The 26,340-nt window shown below is 47.9% G+C and overlaps 3 protein-coding genes across 5 annotated transcripts in view; 1 reads left to right on the top strand and 2 right to left on the bottom strand.

Annotated features, from left to right (window-relative positions):
- The window catches only part of PDILT (protein disulfide isomerase like, testis expressed), a 53,295-nt gene extending 50,196 nt beyond the window's left edge, over positions 1–3,099 (bottom strand). Inside the window, exon 1 of the mRNA XM_074323125.1 lies at positions 2,975–3,099. The gene's annotated coding sequence lies outside the window, so the exon portion shown is untranslated. The remainder of the gene's footprint in view (positions 1–2,974) is intronic.
- THUMPD1 (THUMP domain 1 NAT10 acetyltransferase adaptor) overlaps positions 1–26,340 on the bottom strand; it is a 99,607-nt gene that overhangs the window by 22,024 nt on the left and 51,243 nt on the right. The window lies entirely within an intron of this gene.
- The window catches only part of LOC109458176 (acyl-CoA synthetase medium chain family member 1), a 34,466-nt gene continuing 15,072 nt past the window's right edge, over positions 6,947–26,340 (top strand). Inside the window, exons 1-6 of one of the 3 annotated variants that reach the window (XM_074323128.1) lie at positions 6,947–7,083; positions 12,032–12,161; positions 16,289–16,526; positions 20,907–21,117; positions 23,577–23,784; positions 25,417–25,557. In XM_074323128.1, coding sequence (XP_074179229.1) covers positions 16,335–16,526; positions 20,907–21,117; positions 23,577–23,784; positions 25,417–25,557 — 752 coding nt within the window. In that variant the 5' untranslated portion in view covers positions 6,947–7,083; positions 12,032–12,161; positions 16,289–16,334. Of the gene's footprint in view, positions 7,084–11,962; positions 12,162–16,284; positions 16,527–20,906; positions 21,118–23,576; positions 23,785–25,416; positions 25,558–26,340 lie in introns of those variants that run through there. The other 2 variants (XM_074323129.1, XM_074323130.1) reach the window with 2 other exon arrangements.

The following is a 26,340-nucleotide window of genomic DNA, read 5'->3' as shown; positions in this document are numbered from 1 at the left end:
CCGACCGTTATGGACTGAATTGTGTCCCTGTCATGCAGGGTCTCTGGTCCCGCTCCCCGCACAAGAACACAGGATATGGTGAGGCCAAAAAGGAACAGCCATGGAGCCACAGATGGGGAGTCACACCACTATAGTCTCGCTGGCAGCTGGGATAGAGACACAGGAAGCAGGAACCACACAATCTGCAACGCACCGTCCACTTCTCTGCCAACCAACCAATGCAGCCATGGCAGTTCTCATCAGTGGCTAGTGGCTAACCGGCAACAGCTGATGGTCAACCAGTCACAACTGATGGCCATCTACTACCCGAGCCAGCACCTTTCCCTGTGAGGCTGAGAGCCTGGAAACTGCTCTCTGGGACTCTGTCCCCACAGACCCCCAAATTTCACATGCTGCAGCCCTAATCCCCAGGATCTCAGAAGGGGACTGTGTTTGCAGACAGCGCTTTCCAACAGGGGATTAAGTTAAAACAAGGTTATCAGGGAGGGCTCTGATCCAGTCTGGCTGGTGTGTCCTGATAAGGAGATTAGGACACACAAAGAGACACAAGGGGTGCATACACACAGAGGCAGCCAGAGAATGGCCACCTGCACGAGAAACCAACACTGCCAGCACTTTGATCTTGGGTCTCCAGCTCCCGGAACTGGGAGGAAATAAATGTTTGTTGTTTAAACCACCCAGAGTACGGTATTGTGTTACAGCAGTCCTAGCAGACAAATACACCTACCCAATGGCCATTGCCAACACCGTCTGCACACCGTTTTGTTCCCTGGTAAAAGAACCCCGATTTGGTTCAGAACCAGAGGCAGCTCGCCACTAGGACATAAATTATGAGGGGGTTCAAGAGCCTTTTCCCAGTTGCTTCAATCAAGTCAATTAGAGGTTTGCTACTTCTGTGCCTTTTTTCCCTTCATGGTAGAGTTTGTTACTCAGCAAATTTTCACCCTCTGCTCACCCACTGCCCCCACCCAAGCCCTACTGGAGGCAGGAATACAGTCCTTTACGCCATGAGTTCAAGCATGGTCCTATAACTGGCTTTGGCCAACAGAACGTCAGCAGGATGCAAGCAGAGGTTTTGAATGTGCTTACATAGCGACTTGATCTGGAGAGGCACTGGTGCCAGAAGGAAACCCTCATGGTGCAGACATAACCCCAACATACAGCCTAAAGCTGAGCCCCCCAGACAACCTGCTGGTGTGTGAGACAAACACCTGTGCGCTGGTGGAAGCCACCGAGAGGCCGGAATTGTTTGTTACACAATGTCATCATCATAATAAGTAACTGACGAAAGCTTAATTCCCATTTTTAACAGAGACCCAGGCTAGTCTCAAACACGGGCAGGCAACCTGTGGGGACAGAGCCAGGAGTGCAGTTTCCAGGCTCTCGGCCTCACATAGAGGGGTGCTCACTCGGGTAGTAAGTGGCCAACAACTGTGAGTGGATGGCCATCAGCTGTGGATAGTTGGCCGTCAGCTGTAACCAGTGAGCCATTGGCCACTAATACAACTGCCGCGGCTACGTTAGCAGAAAATGGGGGCTAGCAAGGAGATGGTGGCTGAGCTCGCAAGCTCGAATTGCAGTTAGAATGGTGGGTTGCAGACAGTGTGGCTCCAGCTTTCTGTGTCTCCAACCCAGCTGCCAGCGAGACTATAGTGGTGTGACTCCCCTACCTATGGCAGCGTGGGTGTTCCTTTTTGGCCTCACCATGTCCTGCGTTCTTATGTGGGGAGCGGGAGCAGAGACCCCACAGGCCACCCCACATGACACCCTGCATGACATGTTTAAAGACAACAATTTGTGCTTTCATGGTACTTATTTTCAGTTTCTTCCATCGTGGCAATTAAAATTAGTTTCTTAATTACGGTAGTGGTGTGGAGTTTCATTTGGATGATTAATATATATTTTGTTTTTCTTTTAATTTTTAAGGGAATCAATGTAAAGGAAAATATTGAGTAAATAAGACTACAGGTAATTGTGCATGTGTCGTGCAGGGAGGCCTGCGGGGTCTCTGCTCCCGCTCCCCACATAACGCAGGATATGGTGAGGCCAAAAAGGAACACCCACGGAGCCATAGATAGGGGAGTCATACCACTATATTCTCTCTGGCGGCACTATACTCTCACTGGAGGCTGGATCCACACTGTCCGCAAACCGCCATCCACACTTGCCAGCCCAGCCGCCATCTTCTTGCTAGCCCCCATTCTTCCTCTCTTTCCTCTCTCCTCCGTAGCCGCAGCAGTTACATTAGCGGCTAATTGGCTAACTGGCTACAGCTGACGGCCAATCAGCCACAGCTGACGGCCATCTACTACCCGAGCCAGCACTCCTCCACGTGAGGCCGAGAGCCTGGAAACTACTTTCTGGGGCTCTGCCCCCACAGCATGGTTATAGCAAAACGAAAGAAAATAAAGAAAACAAAGGTGAGGCACCCGACTGACGTTTGAGAGACATTACAGTAAGAATGGGGCAAGATTACAGACAACGGAAGGGATGGGACCAAACAGAACCAGAAAGAACAGTGTGGAGGAAGGACCCAAGATGGCGGAGTAAACACTGTGCCTGCTTCCTTCCGTGAACACATTAAAATTACAACTGAATTACGGAACAATCAACCTTGAGAACCATCTGAAGTCTGGCTGAACAGAAGTTTTATAACTGAGATATGAAGAAGCCACGACGCCGAGTTGGCCCTACGTGGGGCAGATGCAAAACGGGTCCCACACCTGCATGTGGCGGCTGAGGACCAGGAGGGATATCTCGGCCGAGGAGGTTCCCCCCGGAGGAGTGAGGGGCCCCAGCCCCACGCCAGGCTCCCCAGCCCAGAGCACTGGTACCACGAAGAGGAGCCCCCACAACACCTGGCTGTGAAAAACACTGGGGATTCCGACCGTCCAGGTGAGACGGAAGGTGGCAGGAAACCCAGACAACCTCTTAAACGGCCCGCGTGCAGACTCACTCGCTCCCAGTGACTCACCTTGGGCTCCGGTGAGGGGACAGTGACTCGGGGCAGCCTGAGGTGTGTGGCTTCAGAGCAACGGCTGGAGGACAGTCGCCATTTCCCTGTGAGAGGTCCTCCTATAGAGCCAGCTGGGAGCCATCTTCCCTGTGTTGAGCCCGCCCCCTACGCTTACGGCCAAATCTGAATCTGATTGGTCAGGTGAGCTCCACAGCCCCGCCCTGCTGACTCAGCTGGGACCCCGCCCCACCCAACTCCCCCAATGCCAGAGGCCCTTTCTCACAAGCAGCCAGCCCCGCTGGCATTGCATATTCTCAGAAAACTATCAGAGTCCGACAGACCCCAGCTGGGGGCGAATGGCCTCTGTGTGCTCTGAGACTTTTGCTGAGTCGCTCCAGGCTCAGCACTGGCACCAAACCAGAGTCTATACTAACTTGGTGACCATAATCTTTCCACTCTACTGACTCACTAAGACCCTGCCTCACCCGACTTGTGTACTGCACAAGGTTTTATTAGGAGCTGAAACTTAACAGAGCAGGCAGGTGGCAGTGTCCTGGCTTTTTGCAGAGATACCCCAGGCCCAGCACTGGTAGCAGCCATCCTCAGTTCACAGCGTGTCCTCTCCCACATGCCTCCAGGTTTAGCACAGGCAGTGAACAACCATGGATCACGTTGTAGCTCCTACCAGGTGGTCCCCAGCTGGTCACAGGCAGTGGGTGACCTGGGCCTGCACCAGAGCCCCTCCCAAGAGGTTCCAGAACCAAGGTACTTGGAGGTTGGCTTCAGAGCACATCAGAGCACCACCCAATTAGCCCCACAAGTGTCACACCCAAAGGGCAGTCTCAGCAGGCAGCAGAGCCCACTGGAGCAAATCCCACTCAGTAGGGTAATGCACCCCACCCCTACACTGCACAGCAGCCCATAAGCTGTGGACGTGGCCAAACCCCACAGCCAGTCAGCCTGAGGGTCAATCCCACCCACTCATGTGCCAATAGCAATCAAGGCTCAACTATAACAGGAAGGCACACATAACTCACATAGGGGACACTCCTGGAGCACCCAGAGCAGGTGACCAGGCAGTCTGTGCCAGGGCCCCACAGGGCATCTACTACATAAGTCCACTTGGCCAAGACTGGGAGACACAGAAGATCTACCTGATACATAGAAACATACAGAGAGAGGAAGCCAAAATGAGGAAACAAAGAAATATTAATACGTCCCAAATGAAAGCACATGAGAAAACTCCAGAAAAAGAACTACATGAAATGTAGGCAAGCAACCTACCAGAGACAGAGTTCAAAACAGTGGTTATAAGGATGCTCAAGGAACTCAGTAAGAACTTCAACAAAGAGATAGCAAGCATAAAAAAGGACACAGAAACCATAAATAAGAACCAGTCAGGAGTGAAGAATGACTGAAAAGAAGAATACACTGAAAGGAATTACAAACAGACTAGATGAAGCAGAGGATTGAATCAGCGATTTGTAAAACAAGGTAGCAGAAAACACCCAACCAGAACAACAAAAAGAAAAAAAAGAATCCAAATAAATGAGGAGAGTTGAAGAGACCTCTGGGACGACATCAAGCGTAACAACATTCTCATAATGGGGTACCAGAAGGAGAAGAGAGAAAGCAAGGGATTGAGAACCTATTTGAAGAAACAATGACTGAAAACTTTCCTAAACTGGTGAAGGAAAGAAACTGTGAAGTCCAGGAAGTGCAGAGAGTCCCAAACAAGATGAACCCAAACAGGCTGATACCAAGACATATTATAATTAAAATGGCACAGGTTAAAGACAAAGAGAGAATCCTAAAAGCAGCAAGAAAAAGGCAACTAGTAACTTATAAGGGAGCCTCCATAAGATTGTCAGCTGATTTCTCAACAGAAACTTTGCAGGCCAGAAGCCACTGACACAAAATATTAAACATGATGAAAAGCTAGGACCTATAATCAAGGATACTCTGCCCAGCAAGGCTGTCATTTAGCACTGAGGACAGATAAAGAGCTTCCCAGACAAGAAAAAGCTAAAGGAGTTCCTCACCACCAAACCAGTATTACAAGGAATGTTAGAGGGGTTTCTTTAAGATGGAAAAAAAAATAAAAATTATGAATAATAAAATGGCAATAACTACATATCTATCAACAATTACTTTCAATGTAAATGGATTAAATTCTCCAATCAAAAGACATAGGGGGGCTGAGTGGATAAGAAAACAAACCCCTTACATATACTGCCTACAAGAAACTCACTTCAGATTGAAAGACCCACACAGACAGAAAGTAAAGAAATGAAAAAAGTTATGTCATGAAAATGGAAATTTAAAAAACACCCACAAAAACCCAAAAACTAAAAAAGTTGGGGTAGCAATACTTATACCAGACAAAACAGACTTTAAAATAAAGGCTGTAACAAGAGACAAAGAAGGACCCAGTAATCCCACTTCTGGGTATTTATCCGAAGAAACCCAAAATGCTACTTCAAGGGAAAGAGCTCATCTACATGCCTGTCAGCATGTCCAAACTAGAACTTGCCGTCCTTCCCTCGAGGGACCCTGTCTCAATGAATGGTTCCCTACTAACCCAACCACCATGATACCATTCTTTCTTTTTTAAAATTTCATTAATGGTTTTTATATTGATGACATGTGGACGTGTTGAATTGATAATATTTTGGAGATATTGGATTAGATTAAATTTACCGTCAGAATGACTTTCACCCCAGTGGAGCCTCCTCTGGCCTCTGCCTATAAGAGAACTCACTGTCTCTCAGATCCTTTCTTCATCTCCCCAGAAGTGTCCATGACGATAGTCCTGACTTATGCTCATGGGTCAGCATCGCAGTCAGCATTTCACTCCCCTAAAAGGCAGATGCTCTCCTGGTGTTCAGGAGCTGGCCGTCCTGCCTGGTCTTGGTCACTTGGGAGGGCAAAAAGCCCAGGAGTATTCACTTCCCAAGGAGCCCAGGATGAGACACCCAAGGACCTGGATGGGCATCAGGAGTCTGCATGGCTCCAGGACCCACTTAGGAACAGCGAGGGCACGTGGCATGAAGGCAGATCTCAGCTTCAACAACCTCAGAATTTACTGAAAATGACATCTTCCCCCTAGGGCTGTGGGCTGCTTAGGAGGTAGTGAGCTCCCCGTCACTACCGGGATTCTTGCTTGCATCAGACTACCTGATCTCCAAGTTCTCCATTTCCTTCTAGAGATGGCCTTCTTGGGCAGAGCAAGACCCGAGAAGTGACCTGATAAGGCTCAGTTGTCAGGATAAAGGTGTGTTCTGGATCGGATACCCCCACCTCCCGCAAGATTCCCAGGCCCACGGAACCAAGAAGGAAGCAAACGGAAAACAAAGCTCAACTGCATGTAGACAATATCCGGTTTCTCCACCGGGGGGGGGGGGGATGCCGAGGCCTTGCATTCATTTATTCAACATTTATTAGTGATTTCTAGTACTGGTATTGTCTTACCCAGGGAGGATACAGCTTTAACAAAGAAAATTCCCTCCCTCTCGGAACTCACATTCCAGTTCGCTGTAGGAGTGGGAAGATGACAATTAAGCAGACAATAATTAAGACAAGCAAAATACAGAATAAGATAAGTGGTGGGGAATGGTATGGAGAAAATTCAGCAGGTAAGAATCCCACTGATTGCATTCCCCCCCCCCCTTCCATTTTTAGGGATAGAAAGTATCTGGGGTGGAATCAATAGAACCGTGTACTTTTGACAGGGGTTTGTTTTGTTTCCGAAAGACTTACAATAAAGGCTCACCGCCACGCCTACCTCCTTGGGCACATTCAGCGGCCGCTGGGATGTCGTGTTGTGTTGAGAGGTACAGAAAAGGGCCTCATTCCTTGCCCTGCCCATTCTGGTCAGGCTTGCTATCTCGTTTCCTTTATTTCTATGCCCAACCCACTGGTAATGATCCAGGTATCACCTTCCATTTCCTGATTAACACTCAGGTAGTTTTGTCCTCCTTCGGATCTACCCAGTTTTTGTCACTGAGGCTGTCGCCCAGGGTTGTGCAGGTTATGCCCAGAAGAAAAGCATCCTCCTTTGGGAAGTTCCTCAGTGATTTCCAATCTGATGGTGTAAAGGCCACCATTCAGTGAATCTTCACTTTCAGGTAATGTATTTTTCAGTTAAAGATTCTCAACTAAAAAAAAAACATCATAATAATAATTTACATTTCCTTGCTAAATGTTTTTATTTCGTTCGTTATGAGCATATTTGACTTTAGTTCCTGAGCGTAGTTATTAAAGGTATAGCACAGTTACTAAATTCCTTGTCTACAAATCCCAGATATGGGTCATTAGAACATTAATGTTCTCTATTGATGTCCTTTTTCTCATGGAAATGGGTCATGTTTTCCTGTTCCTTTGTGTGTCTAGTAATTTTGAATTTTATGCTGAACATTGTCTATAACATGTTGTAGCGATTCTGGATTTTGTTCTGTTTTTCTGAAGCGTACTTATTTTGTTGGTTGGTTTTGCTTGCTTGTTTTAACTTGGCCATACTCAAACTCCAAACTCTGTCCCCTCTGCAGTTCCCAGAAACAGCCACTTGTCAGTTCTTTTAGCCTGAGGCTGAAAGGAGTCTGTGTAGCTGGCGGAACAGCCATAAATTTGGGCAAAATGTACACATAGAATTTTAGGATTCCCTTCTCTGGCTCTCTCTTTCTTGAAGCTCACTCAGTGCTGTTCATTTCCTCCAAAGGTAGACTCCCTCCATCTCCTGACAGCTTTTGGTCACTCACTAGTACATTCTGGGATTGTTTTTTATGTTTTGCCCAGGGTTTATAGTTGGTATCTGTCAGAAAGCTGGTGCTATGGGAGATACTACTCCATTACTTAGAGTGAGAGTTCTGTAATTATATCCTACTTGTGAATGATTTGATTAACCTCTGCCACCCACCTATAGGAATTGTGAGTATGTACACTTTAATTCAACTGAAAACATGAATTGCCCTCCCATAAACGCTATTTTGTGATAATACATGTTAGGAGTTCCCAGGCCAGGAGAGCATTTTGCATTGTAATCAACGTACAAGCTCCAAACTCGGCTTTGCTCTGCTTCAGAGCTCTTTGCACTTAGAGTCAGGAGAGGTTGGCACCAGAAATCAAAACAACGGATTAGCAAAAAATTCTGGTTTGTTTGAGTTGGACATTATTCCCAAAACAAACCTGCACCGGTGAATAAATATGGTGACCAAGAGCCAAAGATTTATAGGCAGGTGGACCTTGATTCGATTGATGTTTCCGCCATTTCCTGGCTGTGTGATGTTGGGCCAGAAGCTTAGAGTTTCTGAGCATCAATATTCTCATTGGTAAAACGGTAGTAATGATAGTACCTTCCACACAATGTTTATATTACATGACATAATACATGTAAACGGCTTGTCACAGTACCTAGAACATAATCAACATTCATTAAATTTGAGTCAATATTTTTCAGTCATGAAAAATATCTGAGTCTCAATTTATTCACCTCTATAATGAAAAAAAAAATACCTATGATGACGCAGTAATACACGTATAAATGAGGTTGTTTATAAAATCCTTCAAACAAGAGGTCCTTACGAAGCAATTATTTCTTCTCTCTTCCCATTGCCCTTCAATAACAATACTCTTACAATATGCCAGGCACTGTTCTAAGCAGACTACATGTATTATCCCCTTTAATTCTCTTATCAATGCTAGGCAGGTACCATTATTCTTATTTTCAGGTGAAAATAAAACACGCATAGCAGTAATTTTCCAAGGATCTGTGTAACCTAATACTTGGTGAGACAAGAATTTCAGGTCTCCCCATTTGCCTCTAGAGTCTCTGTTTTAAAAAAACAATAACCGCTGCCATCTGGAAAGCACTGTGCATATTTTCCATGTGAGGATGTATGAGTGTCTTCCAAACATCAGTTCTAATGGTTCGCCCACAAGTCCGTGCAATATTGGATCTGAAATGACTGGGGGACGCACTGATGAATTCTTGTCACTTGGTGAAAGATAAAACCGCACTGAGATTTTGCAGTGTCCTCAATTTCAGAACCGAAGAATTTGTCTATTTTCTCCTAGGGTGGAGGTTGCCCAGGTAATGTTAGAGACCATAGAATTGTCACAGCATTCTATGAGGTCAGGGAGGTAGTAGATTGGGGGAGGGAGGGTTATCACTTTGTGAGGGGTGCAAATGTCTAACTAATATTGTTTTGTACACCTGAAACTAATAAAAAAAAAATAAAAATAAAAAATTGATAATACAGAAGAAGAAAAAAAAAAAAAGACAGTGGGAGGCCCTCCCATCCAGTACCCAGGACCAGACAGGCCTCAGCTGAACAACTCATATCTATTCCTTTGGTGGAAGAAGTTGGAAATCAGCGATGGAGAAGGGTGGCAGGTGGGACAGAAGGAGAATATGGTCAGGAGGCTTGAGCAGGGCAGCCTATGGCTCCAAGTCCTGTCCTTGCCTTCTACAGCCTTTGAGACCTTGAACGTGCTAGGGAATCGTGTCAGCATCAGTTTCTAGACATAAAACATGACCTATGACATATGTCGCTGCAGAAGCCAAAAGCCTAAGACTCGGCCTCAAGGCCCCTCTTTCTTCATTTCCTCTAGCCGGACTGTCAGGAAGTCCTCCTAATGGTATCTCAGAGGCATCCCACATCCACCACCTGTCCCACCTTTATTGCCATCAGTGTCGTCCAAGCTGCCATTGTTACTTGCTGAGACCACAGCAATATCTCCTAAGGGGCAGACCCACATCCATTCTTACCATTTAGACTCCCTTCTCCACAGAACTGCCAGCGAGCTCTCTGAAATACAAATCTGGCCATTTCTTTTCTGAAGGCCTCACCTTCCTGTATTGCTGTGTTTCAAAACTAAGTCACCCAGGAAACGAGTTACTTGATTGGATCATGTCTCTTTCCTCTTAACAACCCTCTCAAGGCTCCCCATTGCACTTCGTACAGAATCCAAACTCCTTATTACGGCCAGAAAGTTCCTGTGTGGTCTGTCTCCTGCCTGTGTCTGAACCTCTCCTCTCTCTCCCCCTCCCTCAGTACTCTGCCACCCCAGCTCTCGTCTATTCCTTGAAAATGTCAGCCTCAAGACTGTGTGCTTGCTCTGCCTCCAGCTTGCAACGCTTTTCCCATGGCTCCCCCCGCCCCAGTCACACTAGTATATGACCTTGTTCTAGTTTCCGTTTTAAATCCTCTTGCCTATCTACTTGCCTTCTGCTTGTTGTCTTCTGCCTCCCTATCGTGGGAACATAATAAACTCCTTGGGAGCAGTAACCTTGCCTGACACGTCCACAGCTATATCCGTACCTAGAGGGTGCTCATGAAATAGCTATGGAATGCAGGCAGGAATACACCATAGGTTTATTAGAGGATGAAGGAGGGTAACGGGTGGAAAGTGTTCAGGCTGACAGGAGACCAGGCTGTACAAAATCACCCAGAGAGCTAAGCTGATGGAGTCTCTGCCACATTTTGATGTGACCATTTCCACACGTGGTTTTCAGGGCTACTGAGTCAGGGGAAGAGAGCACAGGAAACTCACGCCTGCCCGTAAATGCTCTAGACCAGAAGTGACTTGTGTCACTTCTGCCAGGAGTTCACGGACCAGAACGGGATGCCAATGGCCTCACTCTAACTGCAAGAGAGGCTTCGAGATGAACACAGAAAAAGTGCATAAAGTCTTCAGAGAGTTCTACTGTCTCTCCCATATGCCCATTGCTAGAGATGAGAAAACTGAGGTACAAAAGGACAAGAAGCCTGCTCAAGGCCACAGAACTGGCAACGGGTACAAGCCAGACTGAAACCCCGGCTACCTGTCTTCTTGACCCAACGCTGATGTCACAGCTCCACACGGGAGGCCACTGAGCTCCAGGGAGTGTCACATGGACTTTCCTTCCTGTCCCCATTCTCTTCTCAAAAGTGACTGCTTCTTCTGCTTGAACAACAGGGTTTTTGGTTTGGTTTGGTTTTACTTTGATACTTTTGGTGTTTCATCTTTAGCGTCCTGTGGCCAGTCAACAAGCCCTGCCTTCTCACCCAGTCCTCTCCAAAAACTGAAAGCCTCTTCTGAGCTAGAGATTTCTCATGAATGAATCACCCGGCGACAGCCAGACCCAGCTCTAGAAGCCAGGCTTGCCCCTCTGCCCTGGCAGGTGTGGCCAGTGGCCTGTGGTGGTGACTCTGAACACAGGTCGTCCTCTGCCTGGTTCAGTGGAGGTTGGGAGGCAAAAGGTACTGGGGAAGTTGGGCCAGGCTACTGGCACTCCCCCCAGCTGCACCCCCAAACACTCTAGTAGAAAACTAACCATACAAGCCAGTACCTGTGACAATCCAGGCTTATTCGGTGCAGTAACAATGTCAACTCAGCGTCTACATTTCCGGCGTAGGTAGTCGACAGGCTTTCCACCACGCAATCCTTTCAGAGATCCCACGGGACAAACCCTGTTAATGACCTCAACTCCTCCATTTTTCAGATGAGAAGCCCAAGGTTCGAATAGGTAAATGGTTTGCACATGGGTCATCTCCTAAGTGGTTAAGCCAGAATTTAAGCTCAAGACTTTGGGGTTCAAAAACCCTAACTTCCACTGAGGCTCCCAAATGAATAGAAACATCCAGCGCTGATTACGCCAAACACTGCGCTACATGCCTTTCACGAATCATTTCATCGAATCCTAACAATGACAACAACAAAACAGGAGACAGGTGCCATCACCATTTTACAAATCAGGAAACTGAAGTGCAGAGAAAGGAGGTCTGTGAAGGTCAAACAGGTGGCAGACCTGAGGCTTACACTCCAATCTTTCTGCCTCCAGAACACAGGCTCTCACTACGAGCCACTAGGCTTTCATTGAAATGAAAACACTAGCAGCACGGGGCTGGGAAAGGGGAGCAACAGAGAACCTGCTCCCTTCGATGGTTTGTTCATTTACACCGCAATTCATCCCCCGAGAGCCAGAGGCGATCTCATTATAGTTTGTTTTTCTGATTATTTCCACAGAGGCTGGTGATTGCTTTCTAACCTGTTTTCTCTGTCTTCTCCCTTCTGAATCATCAAATCCCTGCCAAGTTCTCTGCCCCCATCTGTGGCCAGGAGCTATTCCTGAAAACTGCTGACCGGAGAGAACTGAAGGCACAGAATTGTCCTTTCTCTACCAATCCAAGAACACTTTCACCAACGGTTTCCCAGACAGTACCAGGTAAGACGGAGGCGAGTGACAGGCAAATGACAGCCTGTGTGTGTGTGTGTGTGTGTGTGTGTGTGTGTGTGTGTGTGTGTGTGTGTGTGTGTGTAGGGGGGTAAGTATATATAGAGCCCTGAACTTAAAATCTGAAAGTCTACTTTCAAGTTCTGGTCAAACCAACTTACAGGTTGACCGTCCTTGCTTGGGCAAGTCTCTTCTCTGTAACTTTATTTCCTTAACTGCAAAAGGAGGATGGCGACATTGATATTTGATATGCCTAGCAGAGTGGCTGGTACATAGAAGGTGGTCAAGTTAAGGTTTGGCAGCTCTGCGTGGGGTAGGCGGTGGGCAGAGGGTACAGAGCGGAGTTAAAGAGGCCCAGAAGATGACTATTTGAAAGAAAACTCCACTATGCAGAAGTGGGTTCACATCGCATAAAGGGAGTGGCTTTCATTTAAAGAAAATGTTTTTTAAAATATCTAACTAGGCGGTCGGCTTCAGAATTTGCTGGGTGTCAGCGGGCACCTCAACATGTATGGAGCCTTATTATACACAATGCTGGCGAAGTGATTTATGTAGATCCTGTCACTCCTTCTTGTGGGAAGCCGGGGGGGTATGTGTTATTCCTGTGCCTCCAAGTTCACAGGCAGGAAGAGGGCCAAGTTTGCCCAGCTGGTAGGCGGTGGAGCTCCGGAACTCTAGGTTCCCCTAGGATACGCGGAGTGTGTCGTCTCATGAAATAAATAGCTCTTTTCTGCCCAAACATGTGAAATCAAAGATCTGATGCAGGAACTGTTAGAGGCACTTTGTACCCGGGCATAGAGTATGAGTCTAGCTACCTCTCAGAGTCACGCGTCAAACTGACCAAAGTACTTCAGAAGGCTGTTCTTTAAACCTGTGTCATAAGATGGCCTTAGAGGGTGGTGACGCTGGCAGTCTAATTAATCTCTGATGGTATCTAAACCCCTATGTGGCACATAGTAGGTCCACAATAAATATCTGATGAATGAAAAATAGATTTATCTGTTATTGTGACATTCTGTGGGCACACTGGATTTTCTCTCCCCAATTTCCATCTTCCAGTTTTCTGAATTATGACAAAAAGGGAAGCATCTTTTATTTTGTTGAGTACCAACGTATCGGGCATTATTGTGAGGAAAAGGTATACATATAGAAATAAGAGACACAGATGTAGTTTCAGATATAGTTACAAATATCAATAGTTATCTGTAGTGATATGGAGAGCGATATAGTTATAAATACAGATAGAGACATGATGTCATTAGAGATAGTGGCAGATACTGCTATGGCTATACATATGGGCATAACTATAGATGCAGAAATTGATAGTTATAAAGATTTTATAACGAGACAGAGACAGACACATAAAGACGGGTATCTCTGACATGGAGCCCTCTTAACAAACACACTGGGACATCAGCGTCCTACAGATTAGTGTGGACGCGGGGCCCTGTGGCGTCCACGTCCAGAAAGCTACCCCTGCTCCTTGGCGTGAGACCTCCAACTCCAAAGGGTGAGCAGCCATTTCTTTTGGTGACGCCTAAATACTCCGTGCCAGTTTCCCCAGAGAGAGTATGAATTCACAATCACGCCCAGATGTGGCATTCTCATCTGTGCTGAGTCTGCGCTTCCATCTGTGGTCAGGACCTCATTCATTCTTCACCACCACTTTGGGACGCAGGTGCTGTGAATATTGCCATGTTTTAGAGAGAGGTTAGGAAAACTCCCCGGAGTCAGGTAGGTGCTGAGGGAATGGGCTGGACTGTGAAGCTGTGCGTTTGGCCCAGAAGGGGATGTTTGCAGCCGCCACCGTCTTCCTCGGCCGTGTGCTGTGTTGGGCCTCTCCTGGGAGCATACAACTGCAAGCACATGTGTAAAATAATGCCAAAAACACCTCTATTTACTTGATTAAGAGAGATGTGTTAGCATTTCAACATAGGAATTTTAAGGAGGTGCCATTTCCTTGTTTGTTCTCTCCTTTTTGTTTTGGTCTTTAGCCACTTATTGAGGGGTTGTTCGCATAACCCTTGGGTACTTTATGGAAGGTGCTGAGGTTATTCACACACCTGTGTATAAAAGTAGCAACGGAATCTGGTATTCTGGCTTAAATCCGCCTGTAGAGGGACGTATGTGTTGGGGAAAAATAGCAGGAAAGGCAGGCTTCTAGAACCAGCTCTACTACTAAACTCGCCTGGAAACTTTGGGGGCAATCTGGTCCCTCTTAGGACGTTGGCCTACATCAGGGTGTTTAAGCTCAATTGTCCACAGGCGCTGGACAGGTACAGTAAGTGGAGAAGCAGGTAGGTGTGAAGTGGTGGACGCCCTGTCATTTAACATCAGAACTTCTAATTTATTTAAATGAAGCAGACAATTCTCAGCTCCAGCCAGTGGCTGCCAGGCTGAAATACAGGCCCAATATTGCCGGACCTTCTAAGTGTTCAAGATAAACCTTCATTCAATTCAAGACTTTAAAATGAAATCCCCCACGTTACATGCTGGCAATTCATTTTTTTTTCCCTCCGAAAATGGAGGGCCAAAGGGAATACGTTTGAGGGGCAGGTCTGGACCAGCTGGTATCTCAGGGTCTTTCTTGCCCAACCGTGCTCTGTAACATAAAAGATGGCACCGTTGACCGACAAGCACCAACAGGAAAGGGACACGTTTTAGTTCACATGGCCCAAGGACTCACACTGACAAGCGAACTCTAAGGGATGAACTTTGCACGTATCTCTCCTCTTTTCTGCTGACAGTAACCCAATTATGTATTTGGCAGTGGCTTTCCTGCTAGGAATCCATAGCAGGGTTCTGGGGACAGCAACAGGATTAACGGGGTTAGGTTAGTATGGCTCTAAACCACCTGGAAACAAACCGAGTCACGTTTTACTGATCCATTCGATGGGCGTCCTGTCAAAACGAATTATCTGACTGCTGAAACTGAGGCGAAAGGAGTCTGAACCATCTGCGGCAACAAAAGGCTTAAATCTCACAGCTATTTGTGAGGGCTTTCCTTCAGCCCACATTCTCACGGAAAGAGAGTGCTAGCTGAAGCCAATTCTGACAATCAAACTTCAAGAAAGCCCCTAGTAGATGCAGGTTCTGCTCCCGTGTTAGGGGTGTTTGTTGGGACCTGCTGTGGCAAAGGAGTTTAATTTTTACGGCTCAGCACTGATGGATTGGTGATGGCTGCCTAGAACGCCATCCTGGGGAAGACCCTGAGGCCAGGACCCCGTCCAGTAGGGAAGGCGCTGTGATATTAGCCTCATCGGTCCTGAGGATGGTGCCCTTATCATGTCAAGTGACTGAAACCTAGTCTCCAGCAGGAAACATTGTGGCTCCCAGAATCCGGGTGGGATACTAACCAGCGAGGGGTACAGGTGCAGAGGCTCTCAGGAAGCCCACGCCCTGGCAATCTGAATGTCTCTGAGATGCTCTCAGGCCAACGTCTCTGCACATCATTCTTGTTTCATGCAGGGCAGTTACCTCCACACGACAGGTATAACCAGCGACAGTTCCGAAACGGGCATTTCCTGGCTGCCACCAGAGACGGGCTGGGCTGCCTGCACACTCGGGCAACAAGCTCACACACAAAACCATGGGGGGAGACATTATGATGAGGCCAGTCTGGATTTGAAAATCGTGGGCAACGACTGCTCAACCCTGGACCAGTCAACGTGGGGCGGGGGGCTAAGGTGATCTGAAGACAGAACAGCTTTCAGGAGAACCGCAGGGCGGGGCTCACCAGGGAGAGAGATCTCCGGAGCGGGGCAGGCATGGGGGGCAGGGCTTTCACAGTGGCGAGTCGTTTCTACCACCAAGGGGCTGGCCATGTGACTGCCCTCCTGAGCTTAAATCCCAGGGGGCGCAAAGAAGGAGAAGACCCTCGGGACTGTGTGTCAGCCTCAGCTAGTAGCTAGAGTCCCTCCCCAAAGCTCCCTGCCTTGTGGTTCCTCAGCTGGGAAGAGACATCCTAAATCCTAAATCAGTGAGTTGTGCCTTCCAAATTCCGGGGAGCTGCACCAAAGCGACCGTTCCAGCAGTTAACCAGACATGGGCTTTCCTTGTGCGGAGGACAGTCCCGCCCACTCCGTGACCAACCTATCGGCCATCTCTTCCCGAGGCAGGTGAGGACCTGAGACTTCTGTGCCTGCTCCCGGAGACTGCTCCCCCATGCAGTGGCTGCTGAGGTCCCGGGCCCTCTGGGGCATCCACACGTCCTGCCGTGGCTTCCGCCCTGCACCTCGGTACTTGCACTACCAGTCTTTGTCGGACGCTGGAACCCCGAGATGGAGTGACGACTATAACCCCGAGGAATTTAACTTTGCGAGGGATGTGTTCGACTACTGGACCCAGATGGAGAAGGTGAGGCAGCCGCTGTGACGGGGGGAGAGCGGGACAGGCCTCGCGGGCCTCATCTCGCTCCTCGCAGGCTGAGGGGCACAGTGTGGCTTCTGCCTCCGCTCCCCAGGGTGGTGGGAGAAGCTTATGTTTGGGGGTTCCTTCCCAGCCTGGCCGCTTCTTCACTTCTCCGAGCCTCAGTGGTTTTCTCTGTGTTGCCGGGATCATGTCATTTAAGAAACAAGATAGCAGGGGAAAGTGTCTGGTACACAGTCAGATCAGTGAGCCCAAGGGCAAGTTCTCATGTTAGTCTGAATTCTTACTTCAAGTAATGGGATGGTGAGTCTCAGCAGAATTCATCCCATCAAACTTGGGATTGACCTCAGGCCACATCCCAAGGGAAGGGACGGGCCCCTGATTGTACATGACAGCATCTGACACATATTGCTCGGTCACTTCATCCCTCTTCCTGTGAGGGGAGCAAGTCAGCTAGAGTCCTTCCTGCCAGCTGCCTACTTGAGCGTGGCTTTAGGCTATATCCAGAGAAACCAGTCCCTGCAGCCTCTAGAGCTTACATGTCTCTACAGGAAAGACCAAGGGCTCAGTTTGCTTTTTCCCAAGAGGGGAATGGCGGTGACACTAAGAGTTGGGGTAGATGATGGGCAGTGTTCTGGCTACTAAGTCCCAGCTGGTGACGTCCACAGTGTGAAAATCATCAATCACTGTCTTTGTACAAAGAGAGAATACACCTGAGATGGAGTCGGACAGTCGGTGCCATTTTGGGGTTTCCATTGACGTGCAATCATATGTTAGCAGTCAAGGTTTCTATGCCTTTCATGGGTAGTTCCTCCCCACCTCTCGTTCCCTGTCTCTGAATTTCCTTAATAACTCCAAGGAACACAGAGCCTTCGTTTAAAAGGAGCATTTTGTATATGCCATGTCAAGCATTTTCCATTTAATAGTCTGACTGGATGGGCCCCTTTATCTCCCCCATTTTCCAGATGAGGAAACTGAGGTCCCAAGGGTTTTACATAACCTACGAAATCACACACCTAGTAAGTAAAGGAGCGGGATTTGGGTCCAGGCTGTCTAATTCTAAAATCCAGTTATTCCACCGGGTCTCACAATCTGAGGATGCTGAACCATCTCTTCCTATAAGCTGACTTTCAGTACTGCCCAGCCCAGGAATCTGATGAGGATGATCAGGACTTCCTGGACCAGGAGATGGGCCAGAGAGGGAGGAGGCAGAGAGGAGGAAGTGACGCCTTCACTCTTTTCCGCATTTATCTGCCTCACGTTTTTATTAGTTAGTTCCCACGTCGACCCACGGAGATAACCACCCAGCACACGCTCCCCTGTGGAAGGCCAGGCTTCACTGGGTTTCATAGCATCACTATCGGTCACGGGCGGTTCCTCCACTTCTCCAAATGTCTCCCACCGCCAGCACCCCCGATCCCATTACTTTTCCTTCTCACAACACTTTCTGATCTGTCTGTTTTCACTTGGCCATTGCCTTCATTGTGATTTGTGTCCCTCTAGTAACAGACCCACGGTGCCCGGTACCTGAAAGCCCTTCAACAAATATCTATGAACAAATTAATTTCGAAACCTGCCTTACAAGCACCATAGGTCCCGCCACTGCCACCTAGTAAAGACGCTCCAGAGGCCATGCCACTTCGGTTCCCTCTGGCTTCCTGGACCTACCCTTACAGCCTAACAAGCGTCACCCAGACACCGGTGCATGGCCTAATTAACCGCCACCCAAACCATCACAAAGTGATAGAATTTACTGGGACTCACATTTCAACACACTTTACTGTAAGTTAGAAACGCAACATTTTTATGTGAAATCTTCTGTGTGTGTGTGAGTGTGTGTGTGTGTGTGTGGGCTAAGAGTTCATTATAGTATTAGGTTGGTGCAAACGTAATTGCGGTTTTTTGCAATTATTTTTAACCTCTTAAACTGCAATTACGTTTGCACCAACCTAATAGAACAAAAGAAAGGGCTTTGTAAGCCACACGACGTGGACCCCGGGGTGGAATACACTCACTCTTCCAGGCCACCAATTTACAAGCCCTGAGTATTCTTGGAAATTAAACCCTATGTTAGTCTAGGCTCCTAGGCTATTACACACACCTTCAATTGCTGCCTGGCGCAGCTTCCCATATCTACTCGCCAGAGGTCACATCCAGGCCCAATCGCATTCATTCTGACCCTTTGATGCTACATTCATTCAGTCAGTCATTCACTCATTCATTCATTCAGCTAAGAGTTGGCAAACATCTAACATGTGCCAAGTTCTATTCTAAATAATAGACTTAGACAGGCAAACAAAACACACAGCTCTTCCCTCTCCCTCTGCAGGTAGCACGGTCCCCACTTCCTGTTGTAGGAGAGAGGGGCACAGCACTTGTAATATTAACTTCTGTTTGTTTTGGCAAAAATCATGGCAGGAGCGAACTGTTCCTACCAACCTCTGATGCAATTTAATAATAAACATTGCACAATAACTATTGTCAAATAGGTATTAACCACAAATCTTAGAAACAACAACAGCTGAATGTCATTGTCCTGTGATAGCTGTCTCTGTCCTGGCCCATTGGCCCAAAGACACTGAATATTGTCCAACGTTCCAGGGTACATGACTATGTACCCAATAGTCATGGCTGCCTAGATTGCCTTGAGCCAGTGGGTCTAGGTTTCGTGGATCCTGAATTGAATTCTGTTAATTTTACATAAATATTAATAACAGTGTCCTCTGATACTAGTCAACTTCTGTCCCACCATCCCATAAAAGAGTCCTCCCCAGGATTCACAGTCTGCAAGCTGGGTGATTCTCAGACACATGTGGTATCACGAACACTAGATTGTCAGTCTCATGAGGTCGTGGAATTGCTACTGTTTTGTGAACAGTTGTATCGTAGCCCCCAGCGTGTGGAACATGCCCGGCACGTTACATGTTCGGTGAATGAATCTGAACGCACGGACCGTCCTGCACAGCAGCACAACCAGCGCAAGGCAGAAGCCAGCGCTTGGCTGGGACTCAGCTGTGTTTCAGCCCTGGGCCGTGCGCGTCCCCTGGATGGGCTGTAGACAGGCACTGGGAATGGGGGCGCTCTGACACTGGCAGGCCTCCTGCAGACAAGGCAGCAGGGTGCAGGAAGCAGTTCAGGTGAGGCTGAGGGGTTGCTTTTGTAAAATCGCACCTCATAGCACTGCATGGTCTCTCCTGTATGGCGGCAGACAGGATTGCCGCGGGATCGCTGCTGGCTGGGAGGTACTGGAAGGTACGTGGCTCTCCAGTTTGCTCCCGAGGAACCTGGCAGGTTTCTCTTGTTTATGCTACTTGCCTGGCCCCTGGAGGCCTGGAGGTTGCCACCTCTCGTCTAAAAACAAGCGTATCCCAATTTATCTAACTATTCGTGGCACGATCCATGTTGCTTCTCAATTAAACGTATGCAAAAAGTGTTCACTTCTGGATCTTCAGAGTAACCGTGATACATTCTTTTGAAGCCTGGGTATAGATCGGTGAGTGTACCCGTGTACGCTGGTACTCAGATCCCTCCAACCCAATACTCAGCCTGTGCCACCATCCACATCTAAGCCCCAAGCCCCCAGGCAGCTCTCAGATAAGCCAGAATGTTGCAAACAAGTTTCACTCTTTTCCTTCCATCCCGAGAAGGCTTCCTCCTAAGCGCACGGCAACACATGGGGGGCGGGGGGGGGGCGGGTGCAAAAGTGAGCAGAAGCACCAAAATTTCCTGTCATTCTGAGCACAGCATTTACTGTTTGGGCATTTGGTCGCTGTACAGCCCTGACTGTTTCAAGAGCTCCTACAAAGCGTGTGGTTTTAGTGTGTGGTTTACTTGATGTTTCTCCAGGGGGCCAGGCGCTTTCCAATCTGTCTTCTTGTTGATCTCACCTCTAGAGGTCACTTAATTTTAAAAGTCAATTCCCCAGACTATTCAGAAACTAAACTGACCTCTTCCATTTTATTGTGTAGCAATTATAATAAGAGTGCTATTTAGTGAGCACCTACACTGTTATATATACACGTTGCCCATTTCAATAACTCATTTAGACTTCACTACTTTCTAGGGAGTATTGTTGTCCCCATTTCATAGATGAGAAAACTGAGGCACAGAGAGGCACCCACCTTCTATCTGGAACTAAGACAGAACATGGGGGAATGGAGCCTTAAGTCTTCAATTGGTGACACTTCATGGTTTGAAGTGACTTCAGAGGAGGTGGCTTCCGCAGACCAGAAGTTGGTCAGATCACACCCAACCCCTAACTTCTCTCGGCTTTCAGATGGAGTGTGACCATGGCAGTGGGGTGGGGAAATGTGTGCCCTTTGCCTTTGCAGCAGGAAGTAGTAACGCATGGTGTATGCTCTTGCCCAGGAGGGCAGGAGAGGGCCAAACCCAGCGCTGTGGTGGGTGAATGCCCGCGGAGATGAGGTGAAGTGGAGTTTCGGGGAAGTGACAGACTTGACCTGCCGCACAGCCAACGTCCTCACACACACTTGTGGCCTGAAGCCGGGGGACCGGCTGCTCCTGATTCTGCCTCGAGTGCCTGAGTGGTGGCTGGCGACCCTGGGCTGCATCCGAGCAGGTCAGTGACTCTGAGACACCCCGAGGGACCTCAGGGATGGCCTAGAGCCCACTGGGCCTGGAATAGTAGGTGCGCTGCCTACCCCCACGTTTTTCTTTTGCCCAGTCTCCCTCTTTCTCAGACTTCCTGAAAGAGATTTTACTCCTTCCCACTTACTCTCTCCCCCACACTCACAAGCTCTCAGATGTAGTGTCCTAGTTCTTTTTCATTCACACACACACACACACACACACACACACAACCTCTTGCACAGCTTCAGACTTTATTTTTTTAAGATTTATCCATTGTTAACATTTTGCCACATTTGAGGCCCCGCCCCCACTGAGTTATGTAAGAATCAGCCGCTGACACTGGGTCGCCCACAGATACCACAGAAGTCTCCGTAAGCAGCGGAGCTCGCATGCGCTGAGATCCAAGCCCTCCCCTCCCGTAACCATAGTAGACTTACCACACGAGAAGTCTGACTGACACTGAAACCATATAGTTGCCTGACATATAGCCACCGTCAAAATTCCTCACCTCCTTCAATAATTCTCTTCATAGCCATTGTTTTCTTTAAATCCAAAATCCAACTGAGGGTCATGCGTTACACTTAGTTGTCGTGACTTCTTCATTTCCTTTAATCTAGAATGGTGCCCCAGCCTTTTCTGCATGACGATGACATTTTTGACATGTCTAAGCCAGTTGTCTTGCAGAAGGTCCCTCAAAATTTGTATTTCTGGCTCTTGCTTCGTGATTGTGTTCGTGTGAAACATTTTTAGCAGGAGTTCTAGAAGGGCAGTGTTGTGTCTTTCTCACTGCGTCGCATCAGAAGGTATGTGAAGCTGTTTTGTCCAGCACCAGTGATACTGTTTTATCCCATTTGAAAAGGTGGTATTCACCTCTGTAAAGGCACCTTTTCTCTTTGTAATTACCATGTTTCCCCGAAAATAAGACCTAGCCGGACCATCAGCTCCAATGCTTCTTTTGGAGCAAAAATTAATATATTAAAATAAGACCAGGAATAATATAATACCAGGTATAATATAATATAATATAGTACCGAGTCTTATATTAATTTTTGCTCCAAAAGACGCATTAGAGCTGATGGTCTGACTAGGTCTCATTTTCGGGGAAACACGGTAGTAATAAGTAATCTGTAGTGTAATATTTATGAGATGGAGTGAATATCCTGTTTCTCAACTGTCTCTCACCCTATGGTTTGAATATCCATTGATGATTCTTGACTGAATTGAACATTATTATGGTAGTTTTATATGAGGATTTTCTATTTTTATCATTCCCGCTACATTTATTAGTTAGCATTCTTCTGTAGAGAGTTCCCTTTCCCTTTTAATTGTCTGTCATCTGTCTGTCTATCTATCTGTCACCTACCTATCATCTAGCTATCTAATTTAGAATCAGTATGGGGCTCAGGGATTCTTTCTGAGTCACTTCAGTTAAATCACATGTTGTTCGCCTGTTCCTACCACAATGTGTTAGGCTCTTGCCCTATATTCTCTCTCATACTCTCTCACAAAGAAAATAGTTGATGAATCCATCAAGGTCACGTGGAATCGCAAATTAGCAGCAAGAGTAGAGGGAGTATAGAGAAACCGTGTCCTCTGTAGAGCGAAGAGATGGTCCATGGGAGGCCAAGGCAGGAGTTGAGCCCTCGGGGGGGTAAGCACAGTTAGAAAGGGGCAGAAGCAAAGGGAGGGAATGCCAAGAATGGGCACAACACATGCAAAAGCTTGCAGGTGGGAGGAAGCTATGTGAGGAACGGCCATGTGGAAATACGCGAGTCGTGGGAGAGAAAGGTGGCGAGTGGGCAGTGCATGTGGTGTCAGGATGGGGAGTGTGGCGTTTTCCTGGAGAGAGCGCACAGGTGTGAGTGACGAGAAGAAAGGTGGAGGGGAAAAAAGGCAGTGTCTGTGGAAGTTGAGCAGGTAATACATGGAGGATGGGTGGCAGGACATCCGGGGCAGAGATGAGAATCCAATAGACCTGCACTAATTGTTGGTGATAGAAGCTGGAAGGGAAGGAAGGCAAGTTCAAGGAACACCGTGGTTAACTGTGGTACGGGGAATGAAGGACAGATGACACCAGGGACTGACAGACAGCAGAAGGACGGGCACAGGGGTGCAGGGAGTCTTGATGCCCGGGACACTGGCGTACTTGCATGTATATTCCCAGAGCCCGTGTGAGGTTGTGCAAAGCAGGGTCCACCTGTCTCCTGGCCGCTTCCATCTCGGGTAGAAAAGGTTAGGGTGAGCTTTTCAAGACTTAATGTGCACAGGGACCACTTGGGGCTTTTGGTAAAATGCTGATTCAGCAGGTCTGGGGTGGGGATGATGCCACTGGCCTACAGACCACACTTTGCACAGCAAGAGCTTAGGGGATTTCTCTGCCGTCAGTCAGGCCTGAGCCCCTGGCTGTGGAAGAGAAACAGAAACAAACAGCTCCTTTCTCCTCCGCAGGGGTTATCACCATTCCAGGGACCACCCAGCTGATGGCCAAGGACATTCTCTACCGATTACAAGTGTCCAGAGCCAACAGCATCGTAACCACAGACACCCTGGCCCCAGAGGTGGACGCCATGGCTTCTGAGTGTCCCGCTCTGAAAACCAAGCTCCTGGTGTCTGACCACGGCCGTAAAGGATGGCTGGACTTCCGTTCCCTGGTTAAGTGAGTTTCTGGTCTGAATACGTTGAATAAAACATTAAAAATGAATTTTTAAGGTAAAACTTGAGACTGTAAGGAAAATTAAGGCTGCGGCTAGCAGGAAGTTTGGGGAGCAAGCACTTTCCATCTTCCAGGGGCTGGGGGGTATTAGGGACACCTCGCAGGAAAAGTTAGACAAATGTTGGAGGTGAGAAAGGCCCCTTCCACCCCAAAACTCTGACTCTGTAAGCCTTTCAGACATTTTAATGTCACACATACTGTCAACGTGAGAAACGTCCAACCCCGTACAGAATTTTGATAGGAGTTTATCTGAGTCACACTGACAGCATATGCCAGGAAGCAAGATCTCAAATGCTCTGGAGAGTGACAGTTTTGCAGTTTCTTTTATTCATTTGGAATTAAGGCAGATGCTGTGGAGGTGGAAGAAGGCAAGGTGGGGATGGATTACAGGAGAGCTGACAAGATTCTGTGCTCTCTTGAGGGCTAATATACCCTTCAAGGGGTATTACTTCTGGCATTTCCAAGGTGTGTTAACCTAGATACACAGCAGTGATGGACAGGGCTGGCTGAGCCTCTCACTAAAGAAGTTACAGGCCCTGGGGGGGTGACTCCCCACCCTGACCTGCCCAGCTGGGAATTTACAATCAGGTCTCCCTGTGAGGTTATGTTCCATGGAACAACACAAACCATGCTGGGTTTCCCTTTCGCTTGCTCGCTCTCTCCTTTTTTTTTTCCAAATTGAAGTAAATTGGTTTATAACATTATGTAAGCTTCACTGGGTCTGTTTTCTTAAAGTAACCCTTCAGTTTTTAGAGCTCTTCAGTTCGACCCCAAAGGCAAATGTTACAGCAAAGTCACTTCTGACACTACATTCTAAAGTCGGAGAGTTGAATGAAAGAATCCCTTAAATTGCCCAGAGTCAGGATGGTACCATTTGTTAGCAAGACCCAGTGTTCCCTCCAGCTTTTGGATTATTTGCAGTTTCTCTGAATGGCGCAGGGAACTCGCTTTGGGAATCATAACAGGCCCAGACCGTCCCAAGGCTCAAGGCAGACGGAGGAAACTGCAGATTCTATCTGTGGCCTCAAACTCACCCCAGGGAGGATGTACATATATATTTCTTTCTCTCTCACTCTCCCTCACTATCTCTTCCCCACCCTCCAGCACCAAGGTTATGGAGTTAAATTCCTGTAAAGCTGGTTTATGTAAACACAAGTGTGATCAAGAACACAGCCTATGGGTCAGGCTGTCTGGGTCTGAACCCTGGCTCTGACACTTGCTGGCTGTGTGTCTTAAGGCAAGTTATCTAACCTCTCTGAGCCTCAGTTTCCTCATCTGCAGAATGGGCATGCCAAGAGCACAGTCAGTGCTAGAAACACACTCAGTGCTATTTCAATGTTTGTTAACTTAAAACAATAACCCACTGTATTTCCCCCGTTTTTTAAATGAAGAAATGTCAGTCCAAGTCACCTGTCAACTGTGTTGGAAGCCTCACCCCTGGAGAAACAGTTTTCCCTCCAGTGCTGCAAAACCCCCGTTTTCTGACCTCAAAGCCGTATTGTTTCTTCCGCTTCCCCCGAGGACAGAAAACCAGGAAACATGACTTCTCTCCTTTTGTGCTGACTCCCTCTGTAGAGCAGCGTCCCCAGATCACAGCTGTGTCAAGTCACAGACCAGAGACCCAATGGTCATCTTCTTCACCAGCGGCACCTCGGGCTTCCCCAAGATGGTGAAACACAACCAAGGACTTGCCATACGCGACTCCCTCCCTTCCTGGTAAGAAAGAGGGCACCAGCGTAGAGGCTGGGTCACAGTCGGGGCACAGTGTGCGTGTGTGCAGGCGTGCATGTGTGCGTGTGCATGTGCACGTGTGTGCATGTGTGTTGTGCGCACACACATGTGCATGTATGTGTGCATGCATGTGTGTGCATGTGTATGTGTGTGCATATGCGTGAGTGTGCACATGTACGTGTGTGTGCGTGTGCATATATGCATGCATGTGTGTGCACATGTTCATGTGTGCATGTATGTGTGTGCACGTGTGTGTGTGTGTGTGTGTGTGTGTGCATTTCTGTGTGTGTGGGTCCATCCTGTTTCTCCTTGCTGCTCTCTTTGGCTCAGCCCGTGGAGGGTCTAAGCGGCGAAGGCCTGGACTCCTAAGTGTTTGCTGACAGAACCCTCCAAATGACAACGGGCGTTCTGCCCAAGCACCTTCTCAGGACGCATGGCAGAAACGTGGGTACAGGCAGCAGGCACCTGCGAGTCGCACAAGTGACAAGCCATTGTGTCCCTGTCAGCGGTTCCAGGGCTTGGTGTGACAAGACAGAAAATTGTAGCAAGTGGCCAGACGTGACAGGCCCTCTCTCCTCCTCCACAATGGGCAACTCTGATGTGGACTTTCCCAGTCAGGAGCCGGCAGAGGAACTAATACCTAGAACCAAGCCACAGCCTTTAACCTAGAATAAATAATTGTCGAGGTGGAAGCTGCGTAGCCCGGGGTTATTTAACCAATTTCAAACCAAACCTCCTCTGCCCAGTTAGCAATATTCAGACCAGACC

This window comes from Rhinolophus sinicus, linkage group LG18 (genome assembly GCF_036562045.2).
Source record: "Rhinolophus sinicus isolate RSC01 linkage group LG18, ASM3656204v1, whole genome shotgun sequence".
NCBI lineage: Eukaryota > Metazoa > Chordata > Mammalia > Chiroptera > Rhinolophidae > Rhinolophus > Rhinolophus sinicus.
This window is presented reverse-complemented; position numbering and strand designations above follow the sequence as displayed.